The 14232-nt window shown below is 42.2% G+C and overlaps 1 protein-coding gene across 5 annotated transcripts in view; it reads left to right on the top strand.

The window, feature by feature from the left end:
• krt222 (keratin 222) overlaps window positions 1-14232 on the top strand; it is a 38577-nt gene that overhangs the window by 19570 nt on the left and 4775 nt on the right. For all 5 annotated transcript variants that reach the window (XM_040033498.1, XM_040033501.1, XM_040033499.1 and 2 more), the window contains 6 exons: window positions 2673-2826; window positions 3972-4271; window positions 7303-7428; window positions 8521-8741; window positions 11520-11740; window positions 12699-12801. In XM_040033498.1, coding sequence (XP_039889432.1) covers window positions 2673-2826; window positions 3972-4271; window positions 7303-7428; window positions 8521-8741; window positions 11520-11740; window positions 12699-12801 — 1125 coding nt within the window. The remainder of the gene's footprint in view (window positions 1-2672; window positions 2827-3971; window positions 4272-7302; window positions 7429-8520; window positions 8742-11519; window positions 11741-12698; window positions 12802-14232) is intronic.

Raw genomic sequence — 14232 nt, 5'->3', positions numbered from 1 at the left:
AGTGTTTTGTGTTTGATTAAGTTATATTCCTCGATTATTTGTTATTCATGGCTGGGTTTGTGTTTATACTATATTTGTTGTCCTATCTCCTAGTTTCGCTCACTGTGTCTTCCCTGTGTTCCACGGTGCATCATGTCAGTCATGTCTCAGTGTCTAGTCCTTATCTCTGAGTCTGCGTCTCTGCGAATGTCTCATGCTTCCTGTTTTACTTTGATAGTCCTTGTCTTATGTTAGTGTATTCTGCTTTGCTTCCTTTGTCTCATTATGTCTGATTTGTCCCAGCTGTGTTCCCACCTGTTCACCATCCTCTCATTGTCCTGCCTGTGTATTTAAGCCCTGTGTCTTCCTCGCTGTACGTTACCTGTTGCATTTCTCTGTGCTCCAGGCTCCATGTTCCATGTCTCAGGTTGTTATGTTTTATGTCCCGAGTTTCTAGTCCCAGGTTTTTGTTCCTTTGTATCACTTTAGTTCCACCCAGTTTAGGTTTTGTTTCAGTTTAGTTGCTGCCATGTTCAGCTTTTGTTTGTGTTTCGTTTTCCCCACTGTAATTAAAGCTCACTCGCAATACGTCATTTGTCAGTGCCTGCACTTGGGTCCTTTCTCAGTTCAGTTCAATTCAATTTTATTTATACAGCACCAAACCACAACAACAGTCGCCTCAAGGCGCTTGATATTGTAAGGTAGCCCCTACAATAATACATCCAGAGAAAAATCCAACAATCATACGACCCCCTATGAGCAAGCACTTTGACGACAGTGGGAAGGAAAAACTCCCTTTTAACAGGAAGAAACCTCCAACAGAACCAGGCTCAGGGAGGGGCCACAGGGCCCTTCTGTGGAACTAGCTCCCTGTTGATTTTCATCTTTTGTCCAGTTTTCTTTCCGTCGAACGAAATGAATTGTGGCAGAGGTTTTAACAGGTTTCTTTCTTTTAAAGGGGAGTTTTTCCTTCCCACTGTCGCCAAGTATGTCACCACAGGAGGTCGTCTGATTGTTTGGGTTTTCTCTTTATTATTATCGGGTCCTTACCTTACAAACGCACCTTGTGGCGATAGATTTGATTTCACGCTATAAAATTAAAGTTGAATTAAATTGAATTGAATTTACTTTTGTCTTTAAGTGTGAGGTGGGAGCAGTTAACTGGTTCCTGCCTGAGGATCTCGGGCCATGCGCTGGTTGGCACAGGGTTCCAGTGTATTCTGGAACAAGGCCACAAAGAGCTTTAAGAGTAAGAAGAAGCAAAATCTTGGAAACAATTGTAAAACTAATGAACAGCCAGTGTAGAGTCAGTAAAATCTGTGTAATATTTTTAGACACTTTCATTAGTTCCTGAAAAAAGTCTTACTGCTGCATTTTGAGTGATTTGAAGTCTATTGATCGATTTTTGATTAATAGCTTGTAAAAGAGCTTTACAATAATCTGTCCAAGAGGAAAAACTGAGTGCTAAAACTCAGTGTGGATTATACCGACCCTCAGGTGGTAGTACCAGGGATCGGGTGACCTTATTTACATGTTTCTCAAAAGTGCTTGTCGTGTTGTCATCGTCGCCCTCTTCTTCCTCCTCCTGCCTGGTCTCTTTAGGGATCATCTGTCTCTGTCTCAGCCTGTCACATCAACCTTCTCTGCGATCTTCCTCCATGTTGTCTGGACCAATGATAAGAATTTCTGGGGTGTTTTCTTAGTTTACTTTCAAATTGCCCTACTCAGTCATTTCAGTTGCTAAATTAGCTCGGTCTCGAGCCGGAGCGATAAATAAAACATGACTTTGAACATACCTCCGCTGCAAAATTGCCAGACTACTGGCAGATTCAAACCCAGATCCATCCTCTTGTGAGGGAGCATTGTTTATCACTGCGCCACTTTGGACCCTGGCATGTCACAAACAGTGCATATGAGCATTTCACTCACAAATCCAGGATTAATCAAGATGTTTTTCACCAGATTTACAAGTTGAAATAAAAATGACACATTTTTAACCCGTTTACACTTCTCTGAAGCAGTTAACTGGAAAAGCAAAGGTTGAATCTTACAACACAGATTTCAATACAAAGGTCAAACATTTGATGCACAGTAGCGATCAAACCTCAATTTAAATGCTTGCCACAGTGTGAGCTGTGATCCTGTGGTGAGTCCTGAAGGTACTCCAGGTAGGCTGCAAGCAGTGATTTATAATAAAACACAAAAGCTTTTGACTTTTTGTCATCTATAAAGTACCTTTCAAATGTTTTAAATTAGAAGATTATCTAAAAATCACAACTAATCAAACAAAAACCTGGAATTTAACTTGAATTATTATTAATTAATTTTAATTCATGTGGCGTCTTTCATCTTATTCTGGTGTGTTTATCAGCTTATTCCATTTTATTAAACATTGGCTGCACATGATCTGCTAAACTTCCAGTTTGAACTGAACCAGATTAAAGCAGATGCTACCCTGGACTGGTTTTGCACCAGTTAGATGTTAGCTGGTCCTCTAATCAATCATAAATTGCTCAGCAGGCATATTTAGTTAAGGTTGAAATTAGGATGAATTCATATTTTTGTAATGGCCTCAAAAATGCAAGTTTTCCCCCAGAAAACAATGTGAATGGATGCCGGGTGGTTGGTGTGTTCATGCATTTTACTGTTTAAATAATAAAACTAGGTCGATATGTGTCAATATCCCCTCGCAGGTGCGAGACCGAAGAGAGGAACACCAGGCGTCTGGAGGAAGAGGTGGCTCTGCTCAGGGAGACCAAGAGGACGGCAGATCACAGCAGCATGATACTGCATGCAGAGGTTCACCGCTCCATGACAGAGCTCCAGGAGATGCACCGGGAATTTGAGGTCATTAAATGTTCTTCTGTCTTGCCTTCTCATTCATTTGTCTTTTTAACTTTGCTCTCTTTTCTGTCCTCCCGTGCTTTTCCATCTGCATGCACAGTAGTAACTGTGTTCCAAAGTAGAAACTAGCTCACCCCTATAACTTCAGCGTGAACATTCAGGGTCCCTGGAGGCTGCAAAACTCAGTAATTCTGAGACAGAGTAGAGGAAGAAGAAGCGAAGAGGCAGGAAATTCCAGTACCTGCATGTTTGGAGGAATGAGTTGACATTTTCTTGTTGGTGCTGGATTCAAACTGTCATCTTGTAGTGGCTGGAAAAGAGAGCAGAAACCAGCCCCTACAAGTCTATAACCAGTTTTCACACGTTTCCACTGCAAAAACATTGTGGTGCCAAAAAGCTGCCATCGGCATGGAACAAACTTAAGGCCTTTGAAGCCTTTATTGTCAGTGGCTGTGGAAAAGAGGTACATGATGAGGCACATTTTCAAGGGACTGTCTATTAACTGCATCTGCTGTCTCGATCTCTCACATTAAAAACAGGATGAAAAACAATTTCCACACAGTCTTTGTTTGTCCCTTCACTCTGACCTCCACAGATGTGCTCCTCTCGTGAACGCTACATGACCCTTAAGTGGTTATGATATATAAAATGTGTGTAATAGTCCTATTTAGATCTCTAATTATAGGAATACTTGTTATAATAACACGTAAATTATAAGTGATCTGTTCCAACCTCGACATAATAGTCCTGTAATGACGGGGTGTGCATGAGCACTTTTTTTCCTTGTGTGAGAAACACTTCACAGTGACCTCGTCCGTCCCTCCTCCATCTTTTCTTTCCTCCCTCCTTATCTTCATTTTCTCATTCCTGCTGACTAATACTCCCCTCCCTCACTTTCAGGATCCTTTCGTGCACACACATATGCATAAATGTGGTATTGATCCCTGCTTACTCTTCCTCTCCTTGTCTCTCCACATGTGTTCCCACTTTTTTCTCCTTTGCATTTTACTCACCTTTTTCATTCAGAATTTATTTTAATCCAACTCTCATCTCTCTTTTTGTCTCGCCTGTGTTTTTTACCATCCTTCACCCTCCCCTCTCTCTCTGCTCCCTTTCTCTCTCCCTCCCCCTGGTTGGCTGTTTTGCAGGCAGCCCGGGCTCTGCAGCTGCAGCGGGCCAGCTCCTGTGATGCTCTGTTAGCGACGGCCACGGCAGCAGCAGCAGCAGCAGCAGGAGGAAGGGAGGAGGAGGATGGCACAGGGATGGAGCTCACCCAGCTCCTCGACCGAATCAGAGCGCAGTGCGAACAGAGCAGACTCCCCAGCGCGGAGGAGAGACACCTCGGCCTGGGCGCCATCTCAAATCCAGCCCCCGGCTTGGTCGGGCCTCCTCATGCTGGAGCTGGAGCAGCAGCAGCATCCAGAACACACAGAGGAGCCCTCAGCGAGGTACGCATCCACTCTTACACAATCTTCACTTGTCTTTTCTGAGGACAACGGTCCTGATCTGTGCCGGTCCGACACACCCTCAGGACCAACTCCAGGCTGTCCCACAGGCAGGGTGATGCATGTGCCCCGCTGGTATTTGTTGACTGGGGTAAAAAGCTTGAAACCTCTCCTTCCTTGCTATATGGCCTGTTTGTGTGCAGATTGTGTGTTTGTCTCCTTTCTCTCTTCATCTAAACACAGTAGTGGTGGTCTGTGTGAATGATCCCTCACCTTCATTAAATATTTACAACCCAAAATACAACCTAAGCATCCTCATCCTGTGTCTAGTAATAGCAGCTTTGTTTTGTTTTGACGTTTCCACTCTTATTTTAGCTCAGCTGGCCTCTTTTCTGGGAAAAACACAGTCCAGAAGCTGTTTATTATTCCACAGCACCATGACTTTGGTCTGACAGCAACAATAAAGTGCCTTCGCCAAGGGCTGAGAGCGACCACGGCACTAAATCAGGGCAGGTTTTATTAAATTCTGCTGTTTACATCAGACCCACTAACAGCAGCACAATGCAGCAGTCAAGAGCTGACAACACGGCAATAAAAAATCAAGATTTTAGATTCAAAGACTGCGTTTGGCTTGTTTCAGAGGAGTTCTTCTTTTCCTCTAATCTGTAGGAATTAAGGCAAGGAACGTTTGCGTAGCTAAAATGAATTGTTTTGTGGGGGTCGTGAGCAGTTAATATACTTTAACTGATTTATCAATACATGGACAACTGCTTCTTGTTGTCCTGTTATGTGTGGATGTGGACTCCAGAAGTCAGACTAACACACGGGCAGGTGGAAAACTCAAAGAATACCTTTAATGAGTACGTGTAGACAGTTCAAGGAAAACAAAGTCCAAAAGGTAACTAAATCCAGAAGGAGGAAAAAACAAACCAACCAGGAAACAGGACAGGAAGGAATAACAAATGCACCGACAAAGGACTGACTGGGCTTTGTGGTACACACACTGAGGGATAATGGGAATTGGACACAGCTGTAGGAAGCACAACAAATGGGGAAGATGAGACGAGGGGAAGTAAAGTGAATGCAAGGCGCAAGGACAGATGACTTATCAAAATAAAAAAGGAAGTGATAGATTAGATTATTATTATGATAGATTATTTCCCAAATATGTATTTGGCAAATAATCTATCCTAATTTCTGCAGCTCTGCCGAATAATTATCTGTTTTAGATCTTAAGTGCACACACCAGAGTTTGCGCCCTGTGTCTACATTGTGAACTGCCTGGTTCTGGAGATTTTAGCTGAGTAGACATCAGCATTTGCTTCTGCACACTGGACAATCACTTTATGGTGTTCAAAGTGCCAAAAATGACATAAAAAGCGCAGCAGTAATAGGTTATTTCAGAGACAGTAATCTGGTTGCTGAAACAAAGTATAAAGAGCTCCACAAGACAGAAAGATAATATAATAATATGTAGGTTTAATTTTAGGAGGAGCTGTCTGGATACCGTGTAAGATTATACAGAGCAGCCTCGTTGTCCCCGGGAACATTTACAATGTTTACCTTATGAAACGTCAAAGTCTGAGTGCAAAATAGACTAAAGAATCCAAACCTCCATCCATGCATGACTTCTGTCACTCACGTTCAATGACAGTAAAGCTCTTTAAGCTTAAAGGCGCCAATTGGAGTTGTCTCTGAACAAACAAAAGTTTATATTTAGATTTTTTAAAAGCCTGGATTGGAATCGCAGCAGATGCAATTCAAGCTTTGATGTCATATTCTGCAGTTTTCTTGCTACTGGAAATGAAGATGAAAAGACTTTCCATAGTGCTGTATAAGTGAGGAGAATGTGGTGCACTGATGTTTCACGGTATGCAAGCGTGAGTCTGACCAGGCAACGAACAGCATTATGCACAAATTAAAAACATAACAGGATGAAAAGAAAAGCAAAAACAGAAATAAGAACAAAAAACTGTAGAATTTTAAAAAATGTACCGCATACGAAAGCAGATCAAATGCAAATATTTACCCAAACACATGTCAACAGTATATAAAGCACACACATGAATGAGCTGTTCCAGAACAATAATGTTAACCCAGTGATATAATACACATAATAATTTAACTCCAAGAACAGATTTCAGCGTCAACATGCTCCACATATAACGGCCCCATTAATAACTCACTGATATGTTCTTATGTAATATAACACAACACCAACACAACCTCTTATGTAAGAGTTTTTGTTTGGATTTACTTCTAGTGCTTATCTTCTGTTGGATATAGTTGATATATGTGTATGATGTAGGCGTCATATATAGCTCGTTTCAAGTGTATGCTCAAGTTTCAAATAAAAATCTATGTATATGCAAGCATATGTAAGGAGTCTCTTTTAAATCCACTGTCAGGTCAGGTCTTGTTTGCCGGTGTTATCATCAATGAGCTGCTGATTTCAGCTAATATTGCCCTAAATGAATGTCTCCTTGATTAAAGATCATTTTTTAAATTTGTTGCAACTGATAAATGGAGTCAGTGAAGTAACAAATTATACAGGAAGTATCTTGCGTAACTTTGTTTTATCTGTCAAAATATTGTCATAAGTGCTGAGACAGCTTCACCGCTCTGCTGCGTTTTAACGGGGCGAGGACGAAGGGTGTGAAACGCCTCACAGCTGTGCAGTGTGTGGACAGCTGTGTGTACACGCTGTCTGTTTACCTTGCACTGAAACACACATCACCAAAGGCACCACCTGTGACTGCTTCGCCTCTGTGTTGTCTGACGGTGCCAGTGGGAAAAAGTATTTACTCATGAGGTGTGTGTCATTGTGTGAACAGGCCTCTGTTTCGTTTACATAGTACAGATATTAAACCCAACAATTGCATCTCATCAGCTACTTTACATTAACACAAATATGAAACCACTTGAGTGTGTTCTATAAGGGAAAAATAGGTAGGTGTGTGAGTGTTTGGCGAAGAGGGTGGTGGTGCTGGGATTCACACCTCTTTAAACATCTGGCTCCCCTCTCGTTGTGCAGGAGGAGGCAGCGTGGGCGCAGGTGAGCCTCGGCGGCGCCGCCCTGAGGGAGGCACGGGCCGAGCTAGCCGAGGCCAGGAAGCAGTGGCACTCGCTGCAAGTGGAGATTGAGACCCTACATGCTTTGGTAAGAAAAAACAAATATCTGAAGTTATGATTCACACTGTTAACACTGCTTCAACACCACACGGCAGACTGCCTGTGAAAAGACGACAATAACAAGAAAAAATACTGTTTTTCCGTAATGGTTCAATTTAGCAACTAAAGGGAGTTTTAATACATCTGTGCCAAGATATACATAAGGTTTCTATCTTTCAATCAACGATACTTTATTATTATTTCTTCATTTTCAGAGCTGCTTTCATAAACATTGTGTAACTGATTCCATAACTGCAATTCATGGAAAATCTAAGGAATGAAAACTGGAATAAAAAGAAGAAAAAGTTATGAATATAAAAAAAAAACCTCATTCAGTTTAATTTCAGTTCAGTTTATTTAAATCCCAACTGCTGCTTTAATGCAATTTTACATTATGGATGTGAATGAACCCACGGAATTAGAAAAAACCCTCTAAAGATCAGACAAACCCCTGTGAACTGTGGGTTGGCAATGGTGGGAAGGAAGAACTCATTTTTAACAGGAAGAAACCTTCAATAGAACGAGGCTTAGGGAGGAAGAGCAGTCTGCTATGAACAGTTTGAAGGTGAGGAGGCAAAGAGAGAAAAGAGGAGCATAGAAAGACAAGAACAGCATAAAACAAGCATTAAACTGCTAGTCACCTGATCCAGCCCTAACTAGGTTTTTAGCCTTGTCAGTTTGATACACTAGTTAACAAAGTGACCTTTCGTATGCCCACAGAGCAGCGTAACATTTCCTCTTCTATGTACAATGCTTTCTAGAAGCACCTAATTATTAAGACTGGGAAAAGAGTCATGACTTTAATTTTGCTGGTTGATGATAAATTAAAAAGCTGCACAGAATCCCCCTTAAATTTAAAAACGCTGAGTTTACCGTCGTCTAACCGCTCCATCTGGAGAGCTCTGAGCGCTAAAGCGTTTCGTTTCATTGTTGACACTAAAGTTTTAAAAGTCTTGATATATTTAGGTGAATTTGTAAAATTGTTTTATTTAATATCGTTTTGTATTCACTGCATTCCTTTTTAAGAAAACAAAGACCATCAAGTCATGATCCAAACAGGTCTTTATTCTCTGGCGTCTAGGAGAAAGGCCTGGAAACGTCCCTCCAGCACACCCAGAGGCTCTACTCCAGCCAGCTGCAGGATCTTTCCCAGGTGATCGCTGGGCTGGAGAGCGAGCTCGAGCAGGTGAGGAGCGGGTTGGCCACCCAGCGTCAGCGCCACAATCAGCTTCTCAACACTAAGATGAGGCTGGAGAGAGAGATTGCTACTTACCGCCGTCTGCTGGAGCGCGAGGAGGGAAGGTGAGCGCGAGACAAAGGGCGAGGAATCTTAAAAGAAGACAGGAGGGTTGTTTGAGCTGGAATTTTGTGGTTTTAGAGTTCTTCCTTGTCTTTACAGTTTAATGAAATGTCTTCCTTGAGAAAAAGAAAAAGATCGCGCATCAAGCAGCAGAGTCTGACAAACTTGGCACGCGCTTTAGTGCCGTGAGCAAGTTAGAAGCGTCATTGTCAGAAGTAATGCACAAAGTAAACAAAATTACTTCTTGTTTGTTTTCTTTAACTTGAGCTGTCAAGCTTTTATGAGTTGACACTTTCAAATCTTAACCTTTTATCTTTTGGATTATGTTGAATTTACCTGAATACAAATTCAAAATCCACAATAATTGCAAGTTGAGACGTACTCAGGCCCTGCTCTCCGCCCACACAACATAGTGGCACATAAACATTTCTGTTAAACTGAAATGAAGATGACAAACTCTCCGATTCATAGCCTGAAAATCCAGCTGTGTCTTTAATTACATGAGCTGACAGAATCCAGACAGTAGAGGCGTCTTTGTCTGGCTTTTTCTGCAAGCGCCAAGTTGTTTTATAGGGGAATATTCAGCTCACCTGACGCGGCCTTTAATTATCTCCTTCCATTTGGATGCTAGACTCTTCTGAGATGCTTCAACACATTTGCTGCATCAACCGCACTGCTGACGTTTTATAGCTACGAGACATCACTTTGACTTTATGCCACATAGGTTACGGGCAGAGTGGAGTGCTGCCTTTGATTTGTCTCATCTCTTTAGATTAACGACGGTGAGGCAAGGACGGGCAGGACGCATATGAAATTTCTATTGTTTAGTCATATTTGAGAAGGGCGGCATTGAGTGGGATAAAACACAAGAAAACAAGAAAAAAAATGAGAGAGCAGAGCATCCGCATGCATTAAAAACAAGTCTCACTGAAGCTTCAGCACATAAAACCGCTGAGGTTTGTGAAATGGGTACTTACCGAATAAAAAGCACAAAAGATGATTCTGAAAGGTCGCGCCACAATGCTTTTAGATCATCTTTTAAACATTCAGGGTCATGTTCAGTCCAGAGAATACGTCGCTATTATCTTTTGCACCACACTGTGTTAATATCGCAGATGAATTGTTAAATAACAACAACAGAAGTCATGCTCGTGTGTCAGTGAGGTTGTAGGGCACATTGCACTGTGCTGCATCATTTGGCTCCAACTGCTCTCACAACCTGAGCACACACTTTGGATGGTCTGTCCAACTCACTGTTAGCATGCTAACATCTGCCAACCTTCACAAGTACGCAAAACACAAAGCAAACTTTTAAAATGATAGCGCAACGTTACCAACAGTAATGTCAGAAAAAGGTAGTTCTGCTGATAATAGTCCCCAAATTTCTAGAAACTGTGGCTCAGTTTCTCCAAACTCTGAATACAGACTGCTTTGTCAAAACTCCACACATCAAAGGCCTCAAAACAACGCTCTCTCTACTCAAACTGAATCCTCCCCCCAAAATAATACACACTGCTGTTCTATGCTTATGTCTTATAGAACATCAAAGAAACGCTCGTGTGGTAAAAACATCAAACCGTGTTTTAATGGCTGTATATTTTTTAAACGACTTGTTATAATTTCCAGTTCTTTTGATTCTCATATTCATCATCCGCCTTCCAAGTGTGACGTTACGTTCTTCATTTGTGCTCGTTTCACCCACTGAATTGTTCTTCCAGCGGAGTTTAAACAGGCGCAACATGAGCGAGGCTAATTGGCAGTCAGGATGTTACACTTTGATGTCCGGTGTTCCTGCAGGTGAACGAAGTGTGCAGAACGATGACATCTGAGTGAGACCGGGAAATGGGGTTTGAGTGATGTTACTGTTACACTTCATGAGCTTCATGTTTTCCAAATTGTGTGCATAGTTGAAAATGAACCTCCAATTTGTAAGATTGGGGAAACCTGCAGTCGGCTGAGACTGAAGAAGTCACTTGGATGAGTGACGAAACGTTTCTCCCACTGAAAACTCTACGTCCAGATGAACAGAATCAACTTTTTTGGAACATCTAAAAGCAATTTTTAGTACGGATTAACATCTGAGGATTTCCTTTTTGACAGCCCTAACAGAGGTGCTGGTTTGAGGCCTGGTTTTATGTTTGCCACGTGTTTGCTCTTAGAGGATTGTTTGGTGGGGTTTCTCTACAGTATAAAGCACCTTGTTGTGAATAAAATTCCATTCAGTTGTTTTTTCTTAAACCTGTTCATGTGTTTCCAGTTGGCCAAACTTGTTTAAATTGATACTTTTTTTTGCCTTTTCTGTGTTTATCCTCCCACAGACTTCAGCTAATCTGCTTTTCGTTTCACATTAGCATAAAGGATGGGAATTTCCTGGGAATTAAAATGACATGATGAAAGCAGATGACTAAGAAGCAGTTGGGGTGGTATGGAAGTATCAAACGACTTGAAAATTAGTAGTAACTTCAGGAAGTTATAATGGCTTTAATTGGAGACAGACCTCCTGCCTGCATAAACATGTATTAGCAGTCGTGGCTTCTGCATTACTGTGGATATGAACGCAGAGCGGAGAGCTAACGACCAGCAGTCTGGTTACAACCATAGGTGCTGTATCCTTCATTCTACAGAGAAGCGAAAGTAAAGAACTGTGAACTCATGATATGACAACTTGGTGTCAAACATGGAAACAATCAGACTTCAAGGGATATAGTGCCGCCACAGATCCCTCCCGCCGTCCGAGTCGTACATATATTACACATCTTTACGTCTTCATGTGCCTGCAGATACATGGGTCGTAATGCACAGCCGATGGTTCTGCGGCCATGGAGGTCTTCAGTCGTGGAGCCAAAGGAGAATGGACTTGAAAATGGCTTCAGTGACCTCGCCGTTACTCCCGACGAACCCAAGTCAGAGCCCCTCCCTGACATACCTTCACTCCTCCCAACAGAAAATGGGCTGAAGAAAAGCATACTGTACAGACAGCGAAGCCTGGTGATACTCACAGGTAAGACACACATTTACCTCGCTGTGCGGAGCAAACCAGTCCCTCTTTGATTTAAGGTGTCTCTCATACAGTGTGTCATAATTAAATGAGCCAATGTGACACATTAGGCCTTGTGCTGGCCCATGTGTGAGCCACCTCTGGCAAACCAGATCTGGGCCACCAAAGGGCCGTCATTCTTTGCGGTATGTGCAAAGAATGTGTAAGCATATTGTGTGGGCCAGATCCGGCCCATACCAATTTTGCTATGTGGGAATAAGTGTTTTGTCTGCAAAATATATTGATGAAGCTAACAGAGCTCGATAGCGTTACAATTTAGCACTCCAACCTATTTCTTTTTAATTATGGTGACTTCTGGCTCCAGAAACCAACACAGTAGCTTAAATGCTAACACCAAAACCGTCAGGTAACGTCACAGTGGCTATGTCCATCTTTTATATACAGTGTATGGGCCTCATCAGAAAAATCAGCTGTGCAGCACTGAGTGGGACATCTCACATCATACTGACAGAAAGATAGCCACCATGTAGCCGCCATTCCTCCATTTTTCTTTTTATTGAGCCAAAACCCTTAAAAGGACTTAAACACAGGACACCAGGCAGGCAGACGGGGAATACTACAAGAGATAACAATGGACTTGAATGTACAGGGAAAAAATAACAAAAAGCTCTGCAAATATGCTGCGGGACATTTTGATTACTGTATAAATATAGAACAGGCAAATATAGTGTGTAACATGAGCCCGGTGTTATGTTCAGCTTCAAAGGAGAGGTTCAGGTAATTTCCATGGGAACAAATGATATGTAAATGTCTTTGGGTCGCATCGGTAATCTTATTTTTTGGCCAAAAAGCTGACGTCTCATCATTTCGGTGCATTCCTCTTTATTGATGGGAAAGTAGTGACACGCCTACTTGTTGCAGTCATTTCTTATTATGGTTTATCTTTAACGACTTCTCGCAGAGCCAGAACTAGATAAGGACTTGCCAATCTCCACTGTGAAGACTCAGGAGATTCTTCAAGGCAATGTGGTGCAAGAAAGCGCGGAGGGTCACGGCACCATTGAGTAAGTATTGATCGCTGTGCTCCCACTTGGCCTGCAGTCAGTGCTTCTGCTTCAGTCTGAAACCTAGGCATTTTCTAATAGTAACCCCTAATTACATCACACAGATAAATCCCTATTGCAAAAACATCTTACTCATGTAATCTCCTGAAGCTTTAACACATTTCAATTAGAGTCTTTATATTAGTTCACAAGCATGCAGTCATCATACTCCACTCCCCGGCGACGTCTAGGCGAACAGAAGAATTACCTTCACACATCGAACGAGTTAGGAGAAACAAAAACATTTAGCTCACAAGTTCCCATGAGTAATTCCTCACTGGGTTGCATGGGAATTCTCCTCCTTTAATGGCCTGTGTTTGATGTGGAGGTACTCGCCCGGTATGCATGCTTCAGGGCGTGACACCTGTTATTGTTGGACGAGACATGGGTGGAAATCTTTGTTCGTGCTTCAGGTATTACCAGACCGAGACACAGCCACGCATACATGCTTGTATAATGTCCTCAGAGAGCCGCAGATGTAAAGAGACGCAGTTGCTCTGCCAGCCCAGCAACTATCAGTCATGTCCTCACACTTTCTCCTGAGTGCGCTGCTGTTTGCTTCAAAGATCCTGCTATTTTCTACATTTTGCAGGTGACCGCGCTTGCCCACATCAAAGATGGACGACCCGTGTTTATTATTTTGTTGTGCTATTGCTGGGAGGGCCTCTTGCATAGTTTGACCTTGTTATTTTTTAATTAGACTAAACCTCGCCCTTCTTCCCTCTCTAAAGATAACAAGTAAGAATGCACCCTGCTGACTTATGTGTGCATATTTGATTGGCAAATAAGATTAGGCTGATGTCAGCAGCTGACTGTTGTGTCACATTCCAGTTTCATGCTGGTTAAATGTTCGAAACATTGTGTGATGAAGAGCTGAAAGACATTCCCACAAAAAAAATGGAAAAATGAACAAGAACTAAATAAAACTGTCTGTTTAAACTAATCAGCGTTGTCAGGAGCAAAGGAAGTGATCGCAGTGATGTGGCAACGGCAGAGAAAGTCAATGACATTCAGTGACTGAAAGTGATGAAGGGTAAGATAACTACTGGCGACAGCTACCAACATCAGGAAAAGTGACTGATTGATATATGACGGGCTGTTGATACATTAGCGTAACCTAGGTGACCAGAGCCTGAAATATCCACTAGTGTGCGGCTCTTAACTTCAAAGCAGTGCACAGAGCTACTCCCTGAGTGAGGCGTCTGTCTGCAGTTACTGAGCAAACTGGTGTTTCGTCTGTAACTGCAGACTTCAAATTACTAGTATACTAGGAGACAATTGCCAAGACATTTTTAGATTAACAGTCAATCAATCAATCACAGTGAAAGATCTACAGACAACTATCACCTGCTGTCTTTCACCCTGCTTACACACTGCCTTTTAGTGCAACCG

The sequence above is a fragment of the Simochromis diagramma genome, unplaced genomic scaffold, assembly GCF_900408965.1.
Source record: "Simochromis diagramma unplaced genomic scaffold, fSimDia1.1 OVJJ01000571.1, whole genome shotgun sequence".
Taxonomy (NCBI): Eukaryota; Metazoa; Chordata; class Actinopteri; order Cichliformes; family Cichlidae; genus Simochromis; species Simochromis diagramma.
This window is presented reverse-complemented; position numbering and strand designations above follow the sequence as displayed.